The 18,740-nt window shown below is 40.9% G+C and overlaps 1 protein-coding gene across 4 annotated transcripts in view; it reads left to right on the top strand.

Moving 5' to 3' along the window:
* The first annotated feature begins 1,677 nt into the window (after positions 1-1,677).
* LOC118809474 (Snf2-related CREBBP activator protein) overlaps positions 1,678-18,740 on the top strand; it is a 28,591-nt gene continuing 11,528 nt past the window's right edge. The window contains exons 1-19 of one of the 4 annotated variants that reach the window (XM_036572825.1): positions 1,678-1,910; positions 3,719-3,792; positions 4,011-7,066; positions 7,412-7,453; positions 7,852-8,106; positions 9,012-9,197; positions 9,323-9,463; positions 9,683-9,869; positions 11,611-11,780; positions 11,893-11,980; positions 12,129-12,218; positions 12,585-12,755; positions 13,828-14,054; positions 14,227-14,404; positions 14,511-14,647; positions 14,758-14,927; positions 15,106-15,298; positions 18,032-18,168; positions 18,464-18,650. In XM_036572825.1, coding sequence (XP_036428718.1) covers positions 4,484-7,066; positions 7,412-7,453; positions 7,852-8,106; positions 9,012-9,197; positions 9,323-9,463; positions 9,683-9,869; positions 11,611-11,780; positions 11,893-11,980; positions 12,129-12,218; positions 12,585-12,755; positions 13,828-14,054; positions 14,227-14,404; positions 14,511-14,647; positions 14,758-14,927; positions 15,106-15,298; positions 18,032-18,168; positions 18,464-18,650 — 5,142 coding nt within the window. In that variant the 5' untranslated portion in view covers positions 1,678-1,910; positions 3,719-3,792; positions 4,011-4,483. Of the gene's footprint in view, positions 1,911-2,001; positions 2,119-3,718; positions 3,793-4,010; positions 7,067-7,411; positions 7,454-7,851; positions 8,107-9,011; positions 9,198-9,322; positions 9,464-9,682; positions 9,870-11,610; positions 11,781-11,892; positions 11,981-12,128; positions 12,219-12,584; positions 12,756-13,827; positions 14,055-14,226; positions 14,405-14,510; positions 14,648-14,757; positions 14,928-15,105; positions 15,299-18,031; positions 18,169-18,463; positions 18,651-18,740 lie in introns of those variants that run through there. The other 3 variants (XM_036572829.1, XM_036572827.1, XM_036572828.1) reach the window with 3 other exon arrangements.

Below are 18,740 nucleotides of genomic sequence, written 5' to 3'. Positions count from 1 at the left end.
TTGCTTCATTGTATACCTATTTTGTTAAAATAAGTGATTCCCTTAGATTTATATTGTACATATGAAACCTGTTTATAGTTGTATTAATTAAAATGCTTGAAAATGGATCTAGCAGGGTTTATTATCCCTAAACAGACACATAACCAAAGGGTGGCCAGGATTGAAGCATGGCCACCTCTCTGGTCACCAGTTAAGGAATGTGAGACAGTCAGCCATCATTAATAAAGCATCAGTTATGCTGGGTAGTTACCAATCAGTTATGAGACTCTGATGACACTGCATTTAACAATTAGCATATCTTGCTGTGACAGGCCGGTTTGCTCAGTAAACAGGCGAGTGACTGTGTACTGGGTCCCTTCAGCAGTGCTGAGTGTGAGCCACCTTATAAAGTAGGATATCTGATGGGCAGATGAGTAACTCAAAAATTAGTTATAATTTATCATGCTAATTTCTTTATACATTTATGTTACCTTATACAGAGCTGTCTGACTAGTTTCCTAATCATTGGATTCATGTATAAATCTGTCATGAATGCAACCTTAAGAACTTTTATGGCCTCTTTATATGAAATGTTTTTTTCTTTCCCTGAAAAAGTGATGCATTGAATTTACTTGATTCAAACACACTATTTCCCTATGGATGGAAATGGACAGATCTAGTTATGTTCAGGGAAAAGGAATGCATCAATGCATGCGTCCTTTCAATACGTCAGCGCTACTTTATTCATTTCTATATTTTCTTAGCAGTGCGCCACCCCTATATAATCTCTGGGTCTTACCTGGACCCCTCGTTCTAAAAATTCTAGCTACGCCCCTGTCCTCAAAGCCTCCCCGGGCTTGTTTTTGGATACGGGTTGAGCTTAGTCTGAGAGTGAAGACTGGACATTGAAAATGTTCACTATAGCTCAGTCCAGATCTACCCAGTGTCTGATTCAGCTAAACAGTGCCTTCTGAAGAACATGATGGGTGAGACCTGGACTGGTGACCACTGGGCTACATAACAAGGCCCGTCACTTTTTAAAGCTAAATCAGGTCAGCCAAATCGCTGGTCTTCTGTTGTAGCCTTCATTACTGCAACTAAAGCAATGTTAAAGATTTATAACATTCAGTTTTCACATGTAGTTCAGAGACTTTACATCTTATTTACACACATCTCCCAACTGTCCGTGTCAAGAGTTTCTTTAGGTCGCCTCTGCAAGCAAGAATGTGTTCCTAGTGACTTGCCTGGTTAAATTAAAGGTTAAAATAAAGACAAAATAAAAAATGACAGTCGACAATGACACGTGAAAATTACATAAACTTCTCAACTAATTGACATGATAAAACACAAAAGAGGATGGAAATGATAAAATCTCTAAGTAATTATAAAATCTACTTAAGCGATCTTTCAGATTGTGTTATAATCTGGCTTCCTCACAAGTTAACGTTACTTAGCCTGCTCTCGCAGGTTTACCCAGCCTTCAGGCCCTGTAATAAAGCAAAATCTTAAAATTTAAAAGAGGGGAAAGGCCATTGATAACGCTGCGCCCACGACATTAACACTGTTAATGTCAGAACTACACAGCACCGGAGCACAACTGCGAAAAACAGCACGAATCTGTTTCTCATATGCGGCACTACAGCGCGTCGATTCAAGTCTCGCGAGATTTCGGTCGCGCTCGGATCTCGTTGAGTCTCTCGTTCCTCCATTTCGCTGCGTCGAAAGTCTCCTCCCCGCAACCGCTCCATTCAGCGATCCGAACCCAGTCTCTCTTGGACCGCTCTTTAACTTGATCTCACGAACCTGCCAGTACCTCGTTGGGTACCGAGAGATAGTTTGGAACAGCCCCGTCACGGATTGAGTGCGATTTGAGGCGGATGGCGACTCCTTCAGCGAGAATTTAGTAAAAGAAAAGTGCTCGAAATTTTCAGGTAGGTGGGAACTTAAGATGGCGGCGGTGAGAGGAGGGGGGAGACAGGGGGAAGTATGAGGGGAGGGGGGTGTTTAGAGGCGGCGGGGGGACTTTGACATGGCGGGATAAGTTGACTCTCTCATGGATTCAGTTGATAAACATACAGCCTTACAGAGAAACATACTGATCTGGAAGGCCGTTTGATTAGGATGGCTTTATGTGGCGAGGTAAAGGGCAGCGCAGGCATATTTATCAGCTTAGGCGCTCTCTAAGAAGACCAGTGCTGTCTCACTTCACCAAAAACGTTTACCGTCAGTCACTTCGATCAGATTGTAGTTTAAATTCTGTAAACTTGAAATGCTACCTAGGTAGTCGGTTAACCTTAACCAGCCAGCTACCTGTTTTTCATGTTGTAAAACTGCGATGTCATGTGTAATTTAACAGTGTCCTCATTCAACATTTTATTTGTTAATAAGTGATTTATATTCATAAGTAACTTGCAGACGCTGATAATCCTGCCATAATGAACGCATTTGGTCTCATAACTGCAAATACTATTCCAGTGTCTTATATCCTTAAATATTCTGATATAACGTTGTTTCGAGTTTACCAGTTGAACGAAAAAGAAAAAAAAATAAAACCTACTGCAGGATTTGTTGACTGTCATCTTTTGGTCATACACATATGACCCCGCGTAGTGACGTCACTTGGTTGTCCTCTCCTCCCCCCCCCGAGCTAACATTAGCTAGGTAACCTAGCTAACTTAGCGGGATCTGAGAGAATGAAGACTTTCTTACTTTTATGTTTTGTTCAGTTACTGTGCTTAGAAAACTCCACACCTGTGTGAACCGCACGGGTCTGTCCAGGTCGTTGTTTTACATGATTAACTTGTAAGCTTGAAACCGCGAGTGAGCACGCTAGCTGGACACCGCATTAGCTTAGCTAACTAGCTAGCTTTAAGTTTTCTCTTCACGAAGCACTAAACACTTCAGTACAAAAGGCCTTAACTTCTTACGGCTAAATGCTGGCTGATGGTCTTGTTGTGAGCCCAAAAATGATCCCGGGCTGTCCGTCTCTCTGTGCTGAGTGACTGTGTTAAGGCCCGAGTCCACTGCAGCCCGCCTCAAAAGAGAGAGAGAGACTGCCGCCGCCGCTCACTGAAGTTACAGCCGATAGTCAACGTTATAGGAAATGAGCGATGAATCCCCTGCCCGATATGTCTGTTTTAATACGAGAACAATCCGAAATTTTTGTTTGTGATAAACTAACCTCTCCTCTTAGCCAAATCGCTAATTAGGTGGGTAATTAGGCCAAACAGTTAACTAGCTTCAGTGAGCGCTGAGGTGAGCCTGTGACTTAGCCTGCCGGCTACATAATGAGAAATTCTTTAAACGGTTTGCGTACAGGTTATTTAGTTTTGTCTCAGAGTTAGCTAATTGCTTTATGTATAATACACATTGCTCATGTACTGTGTATTACACATAGTTAACATGAGAACCGCTAATATGGTGCACTTTTTGTGCACCTTTCTGCCGCTATATCACCAAAATAATCTTTTACAGCATGTCCTTATGTAGTGTGCGAAATTATCATACCGTGCCCTGTTGAGCCTCTGACACATCATCGAAAATACATGTAGGAAAGTTTTGAGGAAGTTGGCAACACAAATCATGCTTCAACATAACTAACCTTTGAGTTTGTGTGATTTTTTTTTTTTCTTTTTTTTCTTGCGTTTATCACTTGTTACCTGACTCTTTGTTTTAGTATAGTATAACGTGTCCCCTTCAGATTATTCAGTTTCACTTCTTGTAATCTTTTGTGGCTTAGATGCAGTGGTATTCTTGATCTCAGCATCCTGGAAGTGGAAAGTACGGAAGAGGCTGGTCCTACACCACATACAGGTTATTAGTTGGTATCTAAACTATTAGACTTTGACATTGTTAGGACTGACTATAAAATTTCTGTCAAATTATTTTGTGCAATGTTGTTGTTATTATTATTATTATTATTATTGCTATTATAGTTCTTGTTTTTAAAGAAATTTTGCTGAACTGTCCATTTGGTGTATGATAACACAGACACCTTGGGAAGGTTAGTTTATCTCTCTCCTTTCTTTCAGGTGCAGTGTGTAGCAGAGGCAGTCCAGAAGAAGGGAGACTTGGGGAGGAGGTGGTGCAGCAGCGCACCCCTCCGGCTGTGGCTGTGCTGGGTGGCATCCCTGCGGCTACGCAGAATGTGGCCGGGCCACCCCAGCATGCCCTGCAGCCGGTCGCAGCTGCCCTCCTACCACCACCACTGGTCGGCCCTGCCACTGAGTCAGAGCAGCAGAAAGCAGACACAGAGGCCGCAAGTAAAGAGCAGAGCACCACAGTGGCTTGGCAAAACTGCAACACCAAGGAGACTGAGGACTACCCAACCTTGGATTTCGATACTGAGGCTGTCCAAAGACAACTGGTGTCAGCTGCTGTTGGAGACATACAGAATCTCTCACACGGACTTTCAGTTTGTGAGACAGACCGGATTAAAAAAGAGCAGGATTTACATTACGGGTGTAATACTGAGAAAACAAGCCTTGCACACAGGGAGACAGACATGGCAGAGAGCACTGGCATGGGCCACTGCCAAGACTGGACTCCTAGCACAGACGTTACAGGGGATGCCGCTCCTCCTGTTGAGATGGAAAAGGGACGACTGGCTCCTGAGAAAGCATATCTGGGACTCAAGTCAAAGACTGGTCAGGAGCAATTGTCTGGAGCTCAGCGCACAGCTGGAGAGAGCACCCAAATCTCTCTATCAACAGTCTCTACTGCAGATAAAGCGACAGACAGAGACCATAAGCGACCTGGAGATTCGGAGCAGTGCCAGAATACTCCACTTACAGCAACAATCACCACAGCTAGAAAAGAAACATCCAGTGAGCCTAATAATACCAAGAATACCATGGATGAAATCACAAAGCAGGAGAGCATTTCTTCAGGTACAAAACCAGCTGAGAAAGAGGGGCAAGCATTTAGTGGATCTCACCCAAATGCAGGAGGCTTGCCTGCAAAGCAAGAAAAATCTCTGTCTAAGTTGCCTGTTCCCACAGACAATGGAGATGGCACTCCAAATGACACTGATGAGGGTGATGGATACCTCCCTAAATGTCTCCAACAGCCTCCCCCTGCTTCAGTGGAGACTGACTTGGCCTCTGTTGCACAAAGAACAGCTATCCCTAATGCTACCTTCCCTCACAAAACACCTGTTCCCTCCAAGCCTCCTGGAAATGCACAGGCTACAAAAGAGAACCAGCTGAGCCCAGACCTTGTGAATTGCAGTGGAGCCCCCAAACCTGTTTTAATGGGGAATGATACTAGTGCGAGTGGGGAGCAGGAGAATAAGACTCCATCTTTAGATGGAGGTCTGTTTGGCAGCGTGGCTGTTACGGAAGTACTTTATGATATTTCTGTTGAAGAACCAAAGGTGCCGGGGGATGTGACATGCACTCACAATGTTCAGGCCCCCAAAGTGACTGAAGGGTCTCATGTAGTGGTTTGTGGCCCTACAGATGTGGTTGTTAAACAAAATGACTGTGCCAACAGCATACAAGTGACTCTCTACCCAGATCGCCAATCCGACGGGAGCAGTCTCTCCCACACAGACAGATGTACACCTTCAGAGGGACCAGACTCAGATCAGCCATGTCTCTCTGAAACCAGTAATGACTGTTTGATCCAGCAAGGACAAGAATCCATTCCAACGGATCGTAAGCTCTCACAGATAATATGTGTTAATGATGGCTTTTCGGTGCCAGGTGGTATAAATGTGGATGACAAGCAGACTGAGGGTTCAGAGGTGTTATCTGGACTAAGCACTGTTGAGGTGAAAAATTTCATTGATGTAGGTATTCTAATGCAGCCAGGTATGGAGGACACATGGTTAGTTGTGAGTGAGTCTTCTCCTCTGATGGATGGGCAGTGTGCTAGCACCGAGGATGCTGACATGATAGACGTTAGCACAGAAGCCATGGTGCATTGTCCTGAATCTCAGTCATCTGTTGCTGTCTATGAGTGCACGGTGCCCTGTTTCCCCTCAGACACTATTCATGAAGATGTTAAGCTGCTGCTGCCAGAAAAAGGAGAGGAAGACTCTGCAAATAAAGATTCTCTTGAACCTTTAACAGAAACATTTATAGGGAAGCTTGGTACTTGGTCCTCTCATTCCCAGAGTGTTTTTGCTTCACAAAATGCTTCATCTTGTCCAACAACTGTAACTCCTACGGAGACATTAACTGCTGCGTCCTCCACTCAAAGAGAAATGTCTCATGCAAGTTGCATGCAAAATATGGTTCCAAAGCCCGCCGTCTGCTCCACAGTTGAGAGCACTTTTACTATGTCCGATCCTAACTTAATCAATACGACTTCCGCTGTGCAAGAGGAAGAAGTCAAGTTGACCGAAAGAAAACCAGATGTGTCCCGTATTTCACTTCCATCTGGTGTTATTGATCCAAAGCTGCTCATTTTGAAGAGAGGTGAGACTCCTCTCCTTAAACATCCTCCTTCTATATTAGCTAAGATTTCCAGAATCCAGGACCCACATGTCCAGTCTGGCACCCCCAGTGATGACTCTGTCTCTGTAGAGTGCCTTTTTGAAAATGACTCGGCTGTGCATGAAGGTACAGCTGGTCCATCTGAAAAGGAGGCCCTGGCACCTTCCTGCTTTTCTGCCCCAAATGCTCCCCTCAATATTACTGGTTTATTCTCCAAGGATGAGTTTAAAAAAGAGGCCTTAACTGAATCGTCGTATTCCCTAGGACTCGAAGACCAGATTCCCCAATGTGAGCCTCTCTCAAAGTCTGCTTCGTCTACCCAAGCTCAGACCCATAACTCGCTTGTCCTGCCTCCATCTTCAGGCAGTGCATGGAGCAGCGTGTGCAGTGCCATCACTGAGCGGAATCAGTCTAAACAATCTCCTGCCAACCAGCCATGCCAAGATTCCATGTCGTTGGGGGGTGAGTTGGAAGTGGAGGAACAGCACTCACCAGTTCAGCATTTGGCAGAAACAAAAGATGCTCAGCACAACACACCAGGGCAACTTGATGCTTCTATAGGAGAGAGCAGTGATGGAGAGGCAGACAGTTCTATGGAAGCCCAGACAGATGACAGCATAGTTATGCCCAGTTCAGCACAAAACAAGGTAAGGAAAACACTGTCTGAGTCAACTGTTGCTGTAAATTCATACTTCAGTCATTATAATACAAAGCATGACCTGTAGCCTATATTGCTTGCATATTGTCTTTGCTTTTATCTGTTTGTTTCAGAGTGCTAGCTAGGATAATTAGTGTTAGGATGATAGACTAAAGACTGACAAAAATAATTCAACACCTGTAAGTGCAGAGCACTCCATCTATCAGCCGTCTGTTAACCAGCGGTGTTTGGACTGTCGATTCGTGCTTATATGCACTATTCATCGCTTTGTGAATGCCATCATCTGATTCTGGTGCACTAGTTGGCTGCATGTTGAGCCATGTGTGTTTTGCAGCGTGGACAGAGCAGGACAGACAGACAGGCCTTTTTATCAAAGGTAAGAGGTGTCAGAATCTTCTCCCGGCATCTCTCGTTCTTAGACTGTCAGTCTGAACTTGCAAGCTGACCCTTCCTCTGCTAATTCTAACCTGACTGAAGGCTATTGTAAAGCTTACAGAAGAGTTTAGTTCCACTCACAATCGCATGTTTCACGCATAAAGTATGTGGGGAAATAACAAGGTTTTATTATTATTTTTTTAATGTTCTTTTCACTACAGCGGTCACCTGTTTGTGTAGATTCACTCCAGCTGTCTTCATGAGAAACTTCGCTCTCTTGTTTCGTTCTGTGTTCTTGGTCTTTCTCCCAGTTTACAAATGTACATATATACACATGCATTTTATTTTTATCATGTGTATATATTTTTACTTATTGTGTATTTCCTGTTCTTTTCCCAGGTTCGTCAGTGGATAGCTGGCAGAGCCACAGCAGGTTCTACTCCCTCCACATCTCGTACACCATCTCCACCTCCTGCATCATCATCAGGTGACTGGACCCAACTTCATTCAGACAGGGCTGGACCTTTTTGTAGCTCTCATGGCAAACAAACGCCTTCTTCCCATAACTCTGGCGGAGCCTCTCAGTCAGATCAAACACTTGCCCAGCGGCCTCGCTCAGAGAAGCACACTGACATGGCAGAGTTGGCCAAGCACGTGAGTGAAGTATTTATTTTCTTGATTGCTTTGCTGCTGCATTTTAAATCGTTGCGTGATCTGCCTAATCCTGATGTTGCGAAAGTTTACATTATGCCAATGAATCCTCTGTCCCAGTCAAGATACTTTAGTTGATGATTAATTGTAATGTAACTAATTCTGATTAACAGGGTTATTATATGGAATTATTAAAATACAAGTTTGAAGTGGCCATATTAGCTGAATAGCTATGTTGCTTGGCTCCCAGCTCAAGACAGACATAGCTCAACCTCAGATAAACAAACATTTATTCTCTGCTGCCCGGACATGTTATAGCATCAAGTGAGAAGGTGAACTTTTGCTTTGAATGACCAATGACGTGTCTTAATGTTTGCTGTTTTCTTTTGTTTACATGAATTTGTCTCAAATCAATGAATTAAAATGCACTTCCATTCTGTTTGATGCAATGTCAACATGTTATCAATTAAATGTATAGTAACAATTGTGGAAAATAATTGTGATCAGCTCAAAAAAATTGTGATCAGATGATTGTGACGGGCCTACCTATAACCAGTCACTAAATGTTCTGTTGTGTGCTGTAAACATTGTGACCAGTCACAGATGTTCTTAGGGTGAAGGCACATGATCCAACAAACTCAAATCATTGTGTAGGGCAAAAGGGTAATGGTTAAATGTGTCAAATCAAGAGTTCACTAATGTATTTGTGTTTATTTCAGTATTGCAAGGCATATCTCAGTTGCTACACATAGCACTGTCAATGTGGCATGGTATTTTGTCTGTATTGTGTAGGCCAAGGTAACCAAACTTCCAAACCAAACCAAAGGGTTAGGCATTGCTTTACAAGGTACATGGGTCTGTACAGGGTTGAACAACACTGATTAATATGTATTTTGTGTTTCTAACAGGAAGCAGAGATTGAGCATCGGACACTTGCTCTGAAACGAGAAGGATTCTGGTCCCTAAAACGGTTGTCTCGTGTGACAGAGCCAGTCCGGCCTAAGGTGCACTGGGATTACCTCTGTGAGGAGATGCAGTGGCTTTCTGCTGATTTTGCACAGGAGAGACGGTGGAAGAGAGGCGTGGCCAGAAAAGTATGCTTTGAATTGATATTAATATTTCAAGAATCATCTCTTTTCTAAGTATGTACTATAGCAGCTTTGCAACATGATGCAAAATTTGGAGATTCCATTCTAAAAAAAATTGCATGTCGTTGCAGGTGGTGCGGATGGTCATGCGACACCATGAGGAGCTAAGACAGAAAGAAGAGCGAGCAAAGCGTGAAGAACAGGCCAAACTGAGGAGAGTTGCTGCGTCCATTGCAAAGGAGGTCCGCGCTTTCTGGAGCAGTGTTGAGAAGGTGATGCATTTGTTTACTGTGCTGTAATAATTTCTGTTATGGTGGGCTTTTTTATTGCTAGCAAATGATCAACATTATTTACATTGTCCAGTGGCTAAAGTTTTGAGCAAGTGTGTGATGGAGCAAGTTAAACAGTTCAAGTTTTGTTTGCAATTTAAAATAAACGATGTGTTTTTTGTCTTTGGTTTTATATGTTTGAGTTCTGTTTCCTGCACACAGGTAGTGCAGTATAAACAGCAGTCCCGTTTGGAAGAGAAGCGCAAGAAGGCCTTAGATCTCCAGTTGGACTTCATTGTTGGCCAGACAGAGCGCTATTCAGACCTGCTCAGTCAGTCTTTGCAAGCCGCACCTGTCAGTACCAGTGTTCCTCCCCATTACTCTCAACTGAATCCTACGGATGAGGATGGTGAGAAAATGTACCTGCACTGAAAATTTTGTGTGAATTCAGAACCATTACAAGTGCTGTACAAATTAAAGAGGAATTCTAAAATTAAATAATGTGTAGAGAATCTCACCGATTTCTTTACAATGGTGGTGATAGGAATTATTGATCACAATGTCTGCAACACAAATATAGCTATTTTGGTTACTATCCAAAACAACCAGTGAACCTAATCGTGTCCTTCTTACATGTAATGTTGATAATGATAAAATAATGGCAAATGTGAAAAAATAATCAAACCAATATTTCAGTCTTCAGGCAGCATATTTGTAATCATTTTCATGTAATAATGTTGTGTGAGGCAGCTTTAGAGGCATTAAACTCTTTGGATGTCTGGTTCCTATCACCACCACTGTGAACAGTTCTGACTTTCTGTGCTGACTATTTTGACTTTTTTCCAAAATTTCACATCAGACATCTCTGAATGACTTTATTTACAACCCCAATTCCAAAAAAATTGGGACGCTGTGTCAAATGTAAATAAATGTAAATAAAACCGATGCAATGATTTGCAAATCTCATAAACCCGTATTTTATTCACAATAGAACATAGAGCACATCAGATGTCGAAAGTGAGACATTTTACCATTTCATGAAAAATGTTAACCAACTTGATGGCAGCAACACATCTCAAAAAAGTTGGGACAGGGGCAACAAAAGACTGGAAAAGTGGTACTAATAAAAAAACAGCTAGAGGAGCAATTTGCAACTAACTCACATGACTGGGTATAAAAAGAGCATTTTAGACAGGCAGAGTCTCGCAAAAGCAAATATGGGCAGAGGTTCACCAATCTGCGAAAAACTGCATCTTAAAATTGTGGAACAATTTCAGAGATTCGCAGTGGACTCGAGGAGAGGGACCATCCAGCTTGTTATCAGTATATAGAAGTCTTAGAACAACACATGCTCCCATCCAGACAACGTCTCTTTCAGGGAAGGCCTTACATATTTCAGCAAGACAATGCTAAACTACTTACTGCATCCATCACAACAGCATGGCTTTGCAGAAGAAGAGTCCTGGTGCTGAACAGACTTGCCTGCAGTCCAGACCTTTCAGCAGTAGAATTAATTTGGTGCATCATGAAACGAAAAAACAGGCTAAGAAGACCCTTAACTGTTGAGCAGCTCGAATCCTACATCAGACAAGAATGGGACAACATTCCTCTCCCAAAACTCCAGCAGTTGGCCTCCTCACTTCTCAGACATTTACAGACTGTTAATAAAAGAAGAGGGGATGCTACACAATGGTAGACATGGCCCTGTCCCAACTCTTTTGAGATGCATTGCTGCCATTAAGTTCTAAATGAGTTGATATTTTTCATGAAATAGTAAAGCGTCTCACTTTCAATATCCGATATGTGTTGTATGTTCTACCGTGAATAAAATATGAGTCTATGAGATTTGCGAATCATTGCATTCTGTTTTATTTACGTTTATATTGATTTTACACAATGTCCCAACTTTTTTGGAATTGGGGTTGTACATTTTACTGATTGTTATGCAGAAACTTTGAAAAATCCCTATTTTTAAATTAAGTTCTATTACTTAACGCTTTTCAGGCCAGTATTATGCAAATCATTGTTTAGCAACAAAATAATCCCATGGAGAAAAAGAAATGTACAATGGCAAGTATACTACAGTTGGCATACAAGACATTTGTTTGTTGTAGGACCTTAATCTATTTTTTCTCTTTTTTCCTTTGCAGATAGAGACTTTGAGCCTCCATGTGAGGAGGAGGATGATGAAGAGACAATTGAGGTGGAGGAGCAGCAAGAAGGGAATGATGCAGAGACACAGAGAAGGGAGATAGAGCTGCTGAGGCAAGAGGGTGCGCTTCCCTTGGACCAGCTGCTCAGCACCCTCACTCTCCCCCAGGTACTCTCTTCACACCAATCAACACTCTCCATCCTATTGCCATCGCTACTCTTTAGCTTCTTTGTCAGTGTCAGGATTTGCTCACTCTAAAACGTATATATTTGTCTCACAGCACTCTGCTTCAGAGGATGAAGCTTCAGACGATTCTTCCTCTGCAGTTGAGGATGAGGACAAAGAGTTTTCAGCTAATGAGGAAGATGGTAAGTTGTTGGAAATTTTCACATAGATTCATTTATCAAACTATGATACAGATGCATCTCTTTTCAGTCTGAACATTTCATTCTTAAATTTTCCTTTCAAAGAAGGGATTTTTGGATATTGGTGTTAATTGATCTCTCTGCTCCAAAGCGGAAGATGTCGAGGACACCATTGAAGCCCAGGAAAGAATTGAGGGAGATGGAGATCATGCAGAGGAGCTTGATGACTTGGCGAAAGAGGGTAACCAGAGTTTCTTTTTCTTTTGTTTTAGGTAAAATGCACAAGCTTTAAAGTTGCATGCAAGAAGGCTGGTATGTTGAAAAAGCTTTAAGAATGATAAATTATTCAGAGTAGTTACATGCAGCTCACTGAACAGCATTTTTCTTCTTGTTAATTTTAGTGCAACTGTTCAAAAGTTTTCTCCCAGCCAGTCTTTCATCAAAGATGAAAATATGAAAAAAACAGTCTTTATCTGTTACACCTTTGACAATTTATATCTCCAGATTTATTCAGCAGCTTGTAAAAAGATGATGTATATTTGTATTCACTTCCATTTAAGATCAGTTTTTTTTCCTTTTGCATATATTTTGTACCCTTGGCCTTCAGGTGAGATGAGTATAGAGGAACTATTGGAGAAGTACAGAGGGGCATATGCATCTGACTTTGAAGAGCCCTCAGCATCACCAGATTCTTCAGAGGAGTCCGAGGGTACTGAAGAGGAGGAAGAAGAGGAGACTGAAGGCGATGACAGTAGGGACGACAGTGGCACCTCCTCAGGTAGTTGAGTCTGGTGCCAAGATTCACCGATTTATAAAAGAAAATCTCTTGAGTAGCACATTCTTTTAACCGATGACCAGCTGTCATTACCTGGTGATTAATCATTAACCAGCAAGCCTAAAATCAATGGCAAGCCATAAAAATATAATTTATAAAACTTCTAGTTCCAGTTCTGAAACCTGATTGAGTCATTTTTGAAGCCGCTGTGAAATACTTAGTATACACACACTTATGTGCACTTAAGTACATTTTATGAGGGAAGTAAATGGCCAGCAACTGTTCAAAACATACTCTACATAAGGACCTGATTTTGTTTAATCCGGCTGGCTGACAACTTTAATATGATTAGATGACCAAAGACTTAAAAGTTGACAAAATGACTAGAATATATAAGGATAGACACACAGAACGTTCTGTATTCCAAAGTTATATTTATTACTCATTACGAGTGTCAAAACAATCATAAATTCCATGACCAAAGATAAATGCTAGCTTTGTACCTCAGTAGCTCTCAGATGCAGTCGCCATCCATCACGTTTTTCTTTATAATTTTGTACAACCATGAGCAGTTTCCTCACACCACAATGCATCATACAAAAAAGGCTTATCACTTGCAGATACATCATTGTAGTTTTCATCCTCTTGAAAAGTGTCCTCACATTATTTTTAGCTGCTTGCTTTATAATCGGCTAGTGTAGTAGAACTTATTACTTATTTTTATTGCTTCCTCATGAATAGTTTTAAAACTTTACTTAACTCGAATGATAAGCTTGCCTGTTGAACTATAAATTGTTAATTGGAACTAAAGTCATTTTTTGGTTTGTTTTTACCAATAGCATTGGTCAAACGATTGTTTGTTCGTTAACAATTAAATGGTTGATCATTTACATCCCTACTCTTGAGTGGTAGTTTATTTACTATAATTACTTGAGTGGTGATACAGATATGTGCATTTTCAAATCGATTAAATTAAAATGTTAGAGCTGGCTGATGTAATGCTTTACTGAAATAATTTTAAAATGTACTTTTTCTTGATGTGTGCATCATTTTTATTTGTTTATGTAACATTCAGATTCAGCTGCAGCTGAAGATAGTGATGAGGAGGAGGAAGCTGAAGCAGAGGAAAGTGATGAAGATGAAGAGGAAGATGATGGAGGAGAAGGAATGGAGATATTACTGCGGGAGGGAGATCACAGCCCCTCTGTATCCACGTCTCCACGTCCTAAAAAGGAGATCAGCCATATAGCTGCTACTGCTGAGAGCCTTCAGCCTAAAGGATACACCCTGGCCACAACAAAGGTAGGGGCTTTTGCTATACTACCAGAGGACACTGACAGCTTTGTAATACTTGTTTTTTGTTTTCATTTTAGCAAGATTTTCTTGATCTTCTTTTTTTTTTTCTTCAGTTGTTTAGGTGTGGTGAAGGATTAATAATTGTGATTTGCTTATTTTTTCTTTCCTTCCATAAAAGGTGAAAACACCTATTCCGTTCTTACTTCATGGCAACCTGCGTGAGTACCAGCACATTGGACTAGACTGGTTGGTCACCATGTATGAGAAGAAGCTCAATGGTATCTTGGCAGATGAAATGGGACTTGGTAAAACAATTCAGACTATTGCTTTATTGGCACATCTGGCCTGTGAAAAAGGTAAGAGATCTGTGTGATTTGTCCCTGTAGTTCCTGTGCCAGTACGTCTACTGTCTGTCTTAAGTGGAGTGCTGACATTTTACACTATATCTTGCATTTCCCAAAGGTAACTGGGGGCCTCACCTGATCATAGTGCCCACTAGTGTGATGCTGAACTGGGAGATGGAGTTGAAGCGCTGGTGCCCCGGCTTCAAAATCCTTACTTACTATGGCAGCCAGAAAGAGCGTAAACTCAAGAGACAGGTTAGCCTAAACTTTCAGTTACCTGCGTTACTGTCACAAAATTTCATTTTTTTTAGCTACACTAGTCTGTGTGTTATTTGTGGTAACTTTTTTCTGCTTTCTTTTGTTAGGGCTGGACCAAACCCAATGCTTTCCATGTGTGCATCACTTCATATAAGCTGGTTTTACAAGATCATCAGGCCTTCAGACGTAAATCTTGGAGGTACCTTATTCTGGATGAGGCTCAGAACATCAAAAACTTCAAGTCCCAACGCTGGCAGAGTCTGTTAAACTTCAACAGGTGCTTCAAGAATTGAGTTTAAATTCTCCTTGATTTGAAATTATTTTTGTATTCAACAATGTCTTCCTTTCCGTGTCTGACCAAAGGCTTGAATTGTAAAGCAATTATTGCTGTAGTGCTGAAATAATATTAGTAAAACTTTCCCTTCTTCCCTCTGCGATTGTTATCTTGCCTGCAGTCACCGGCGTCTGCTGCTCACTGGTACTCCCCTGCAGAACAGTCTGATGGAGCTGTGGTCACTCATGCACTTCCTCATGCCACATGTCTTCCAGTCCCACCGTGAGTTCAAGGAGTGGTTCTCCAACCCGTTGACTGGCATGATCGAGGGCAGTCAGGAGTATAATGAAGGGCTTGTCAAAAGGCTGCACAAGGTGTGTGCTCTCATATAATCAGTAGACGTGTTTGTGTAAATATACAAAACTAGTTGTAAAAAAAGTTGTGTAAATAGTTGCAAAAAAAAAAGCAGTGATTTTGTAAATTTACTTTGTTTATATAAATTTAAAAATTATAAATGCAAGATACTTAATATTTTACCTTTTTGATCTTCATTATTTTTTGTAAAAATGTGCTCATTCTGAAACTGCTGATTGTAAAGTGTTCCAAAAACATCTTAAGCAGTCGTGATCTGGTATAAAAGGAGCATTCTAGGAAGGAATAGTCCTTTTTTGAGTGAGGTTTGGTTGAGGCACGTCACTTTGCCAAAAGATGTGGTCTGACAAGTCCACCTTTGTTTTTGGAAATAATAGGTGTCGCGTTCTCCGGACCAAAAAAGAAAAGAACCATCCAAATTGTTACCGACGCCAAGTTCAAAAGCCGGCATCCATAATGATCTGGGGGTGTTTTAGTTGCGATGGCATTGGTACTTGCACATCTGTGAAGGCACCATTTATTGCTGAAGATTAGGGAGCAATATATGCTCCCATCTAAATGGTGTCTTTCAAGAACGTCCCTGCTTGTTTTAGCAGGACAGTGCCAAGCTACATACTGCATGTGGTATAACAACGTGACTTCGTAGTACGAGAGTGCAGGTGCTATAACCTGTCTCCTGTTGAAAATATTTGGTGCATTGTGAAGTGCAGAATACAACAACAGAGACCCGAAACTGGTAAACAGCTGAAGTGTTACATCAAACAAGAGTGGGGGAAAATTTCTGAACTACCACAGTTGGTGTCCTCTGTTCCCAACAAATTACTTAATCTTATTAAATGGAAGGGTGATGTAACACAGTGGTAAACATACAGATCCCTGTAGAGGACGTGGGTAAAAATAAAAGTTATTTTGATGGAATGTTTTGCAATTTTTGTGCGCACTTTTTTTTTTTTGTGGCCATGATTTCTTAAATCGTTTTCACAGTTAACAGTGGAGGTGTTATGAGGACATTGTAGCTTTCCTTGCGATAGTCTAATAATCTATTGATTATTGAAAGGAATCAGCTTTTAAATTTACCTTGAAGTTTTATTTATTTATTTTTTTTTATAAATTTAGTTTTATGCATTTGCTAACTAACAATGACAAATTCAAAAATTCACTGTTTTAATGAGCTCTCCTGCTAATACAAAAGATAAATAAAACTTCAGTATCTTTTTCTTGTCAATTTTAAATCAAGGATGTGCAAAGTAGCAGCAATAAAATATAACAAAAGTAAATTAGTTAATCATGTAAATAAAAAAATCAATCTAAATTTAGATTTTAAATTTAAACAGTGCAGTCTGTGCTTTGTGCATTCTGCTGTCTGTCTACATTCTGTTGCAACTAAATACTACAATCACAGGTTTTTATTAAAACAGGAAAGTCAGCATCTCTCTGTGCTCTTATGAGAGTCTCGCTGTCCTCCGAGAGCAGATATTCCCCACTGCAGAGAAGATGCGCTCTAATGGAGTGGATGGGAAAGTGGCAAACGTTTGTGGCAAACTTGTTCTCTAGTTTTATTTGAACGATTTTGTGTAAACATTTCATTTCAACACTTCGTCCAGCTGCTCTGTATTTTCGCATAGAACTACCTGTTATATATCTGTGAAACTTTTTGCGAGTGGTCGCAAACATTCGTGGAGAACAAAACTGCAATTGTTTGCAAACGTTCACCGAATTTGAATGCATCTGTAGCCTCGATGTTAAGACGACGATGCAATGTCTAAAACTACTATGTGGAATGTGAACAGGGTCGTTGTGAATAATAGTTACTTGCTTCTCTGTTCCAACCCTGATAACGATTTTAGAGAACATGCATTTCCAGATAGAAATACTACAGCTCATAACATGAAGTAGGACAGCTTTAAACAATAGCTAGCTAGCTAGCAAACTTCGATGAATCTTCTTACTGAGATGAGTCTTCTTTATCCAGTGAGCTGACGTGTTTCCTCTTCAGGTGCTCCAACATGGAGGATGTGCTTCTGAGCTAAGGTCGGCTTTATAAATAGCACAACTGACAACCTTTTTGTCAGAGTTTAGCGTGAAATGCTCCCACACTTTTGAGGATTTTTTTTATTGAGGCTGCCATCACGCTTTTGTCAACCCTCCAATAAGTGGTAATGTCAAAACATTTCTAGTGAGCACCAGAAAGATGCGTAATGATGCCACCAACTAATTGACTATTAAATTAGTTGCCAACCAATTTTGCTCGTTGATTAACTCATAGTCAACTAAGTCGAATAATCGTTGCGCCCCTATTGGAGAATGAACTTTCAATTGTGGGAACAAATTAAGAAATCGTGGCCGTGAATAAAAGAAAAAGTGTACGAATTGCAAAACATTCCCTTAAAATAATCTCTGGGGCTCTGTATAAAAAGGCCCATCCCAACTTTTTTGGAACATATTGCTGGCATCAAATTTAGGATAAGCATGTATGTACAAGATTGTTAATTTAATTTGTAGAAGCACTGTCTTGTCTTTGTACTGTTTTCAGTTGATGCAAGTCAAAAAAGATTTACAAGTCACTGCTGTCTGTCTGTATTTTTATTGTACCTACTGTCTTAATGTTTTTGGAATTCAGTTTGTACTTATGCAACTATATTGATTCTTTACTGCATACAGACAGACAAAAGATTGCTCTCCACCATCATTCTTCACTGCATTCTTCTTCACACTCAATGCATCCCTTGTTTTAGGTACTGAGGCCTTTCCTCCTGCGGCGTATTAAAGCAGATGTGGAGAAACAAATGCCCAAGAAGTATGAGCATGTTGTGCGTTGTCGCCTCTCCAAAAGACAGCGCTTCCTCTATGATGATTTCATGGCACAGGCATCGTGAGTGTCTAGCGACTAGAATATTATATAGGTGGTAATGACAGCTTGTGGAAAGCAAGAATTTGATTTATACTGATAAAAATATTTATAGTGATAATCAAATAAATATTATATATTATCTTGTTGGAATGTCCTGATGGGTAATGTTTGTAAAAGATCATAGAGCCACAGTTTACTATTGTTGTTGTGGTGTTTTAAATTTATTTATTTTTTATTTTATGTATTCTTCTCTCTCTCTCTCTCTCTCTCTCTCTCTTTCTCTCCTTTTTCTTGTATTGCTTATTTTATTCACTAGTACGAGGGAGACTCTGGCCAGTGGCCACTTCATGTCCGTGATCAACATCTTGATGCAACTGCGTAAAGTATGTAACCACCCCAACCTGTTTGACCCACGGCCCATCCAGTCCCCCTTTATCACTGAGCCCATCATCTACTCCACTGCCTCCCTGGTCCTGCACACCTTAGAGACCTTGCCTTTCCAGGTGAGTGTTTGTTTTTCAATCAAGCTGTGTGCACTACCTAATATCCTTTTTATGATACGTTGAATATGGTGAAATTATGTGAAATCAATG

Source organism: Colossoma macropomum, unplaced genomic scaffold (assembly GCF_904425465.1).
Source record: "Colossoma macropomum unplaced genomic scaffold, Colossoma_macropomum, whole genome shotgun sequence".
In the NCBI taxonomy this organism is placed as follows: Eukaryota; Metazoa; Chordata; class Actinopteri; order Characiformes; family Serrasalmidae; genus Colossoma; species Colossoma macropomum.
The sequence above is the reverse complement of the archived record's forward strand: the minus strand, read 5'-3'. Positions and strand labels throughout refer to the sequence as shown.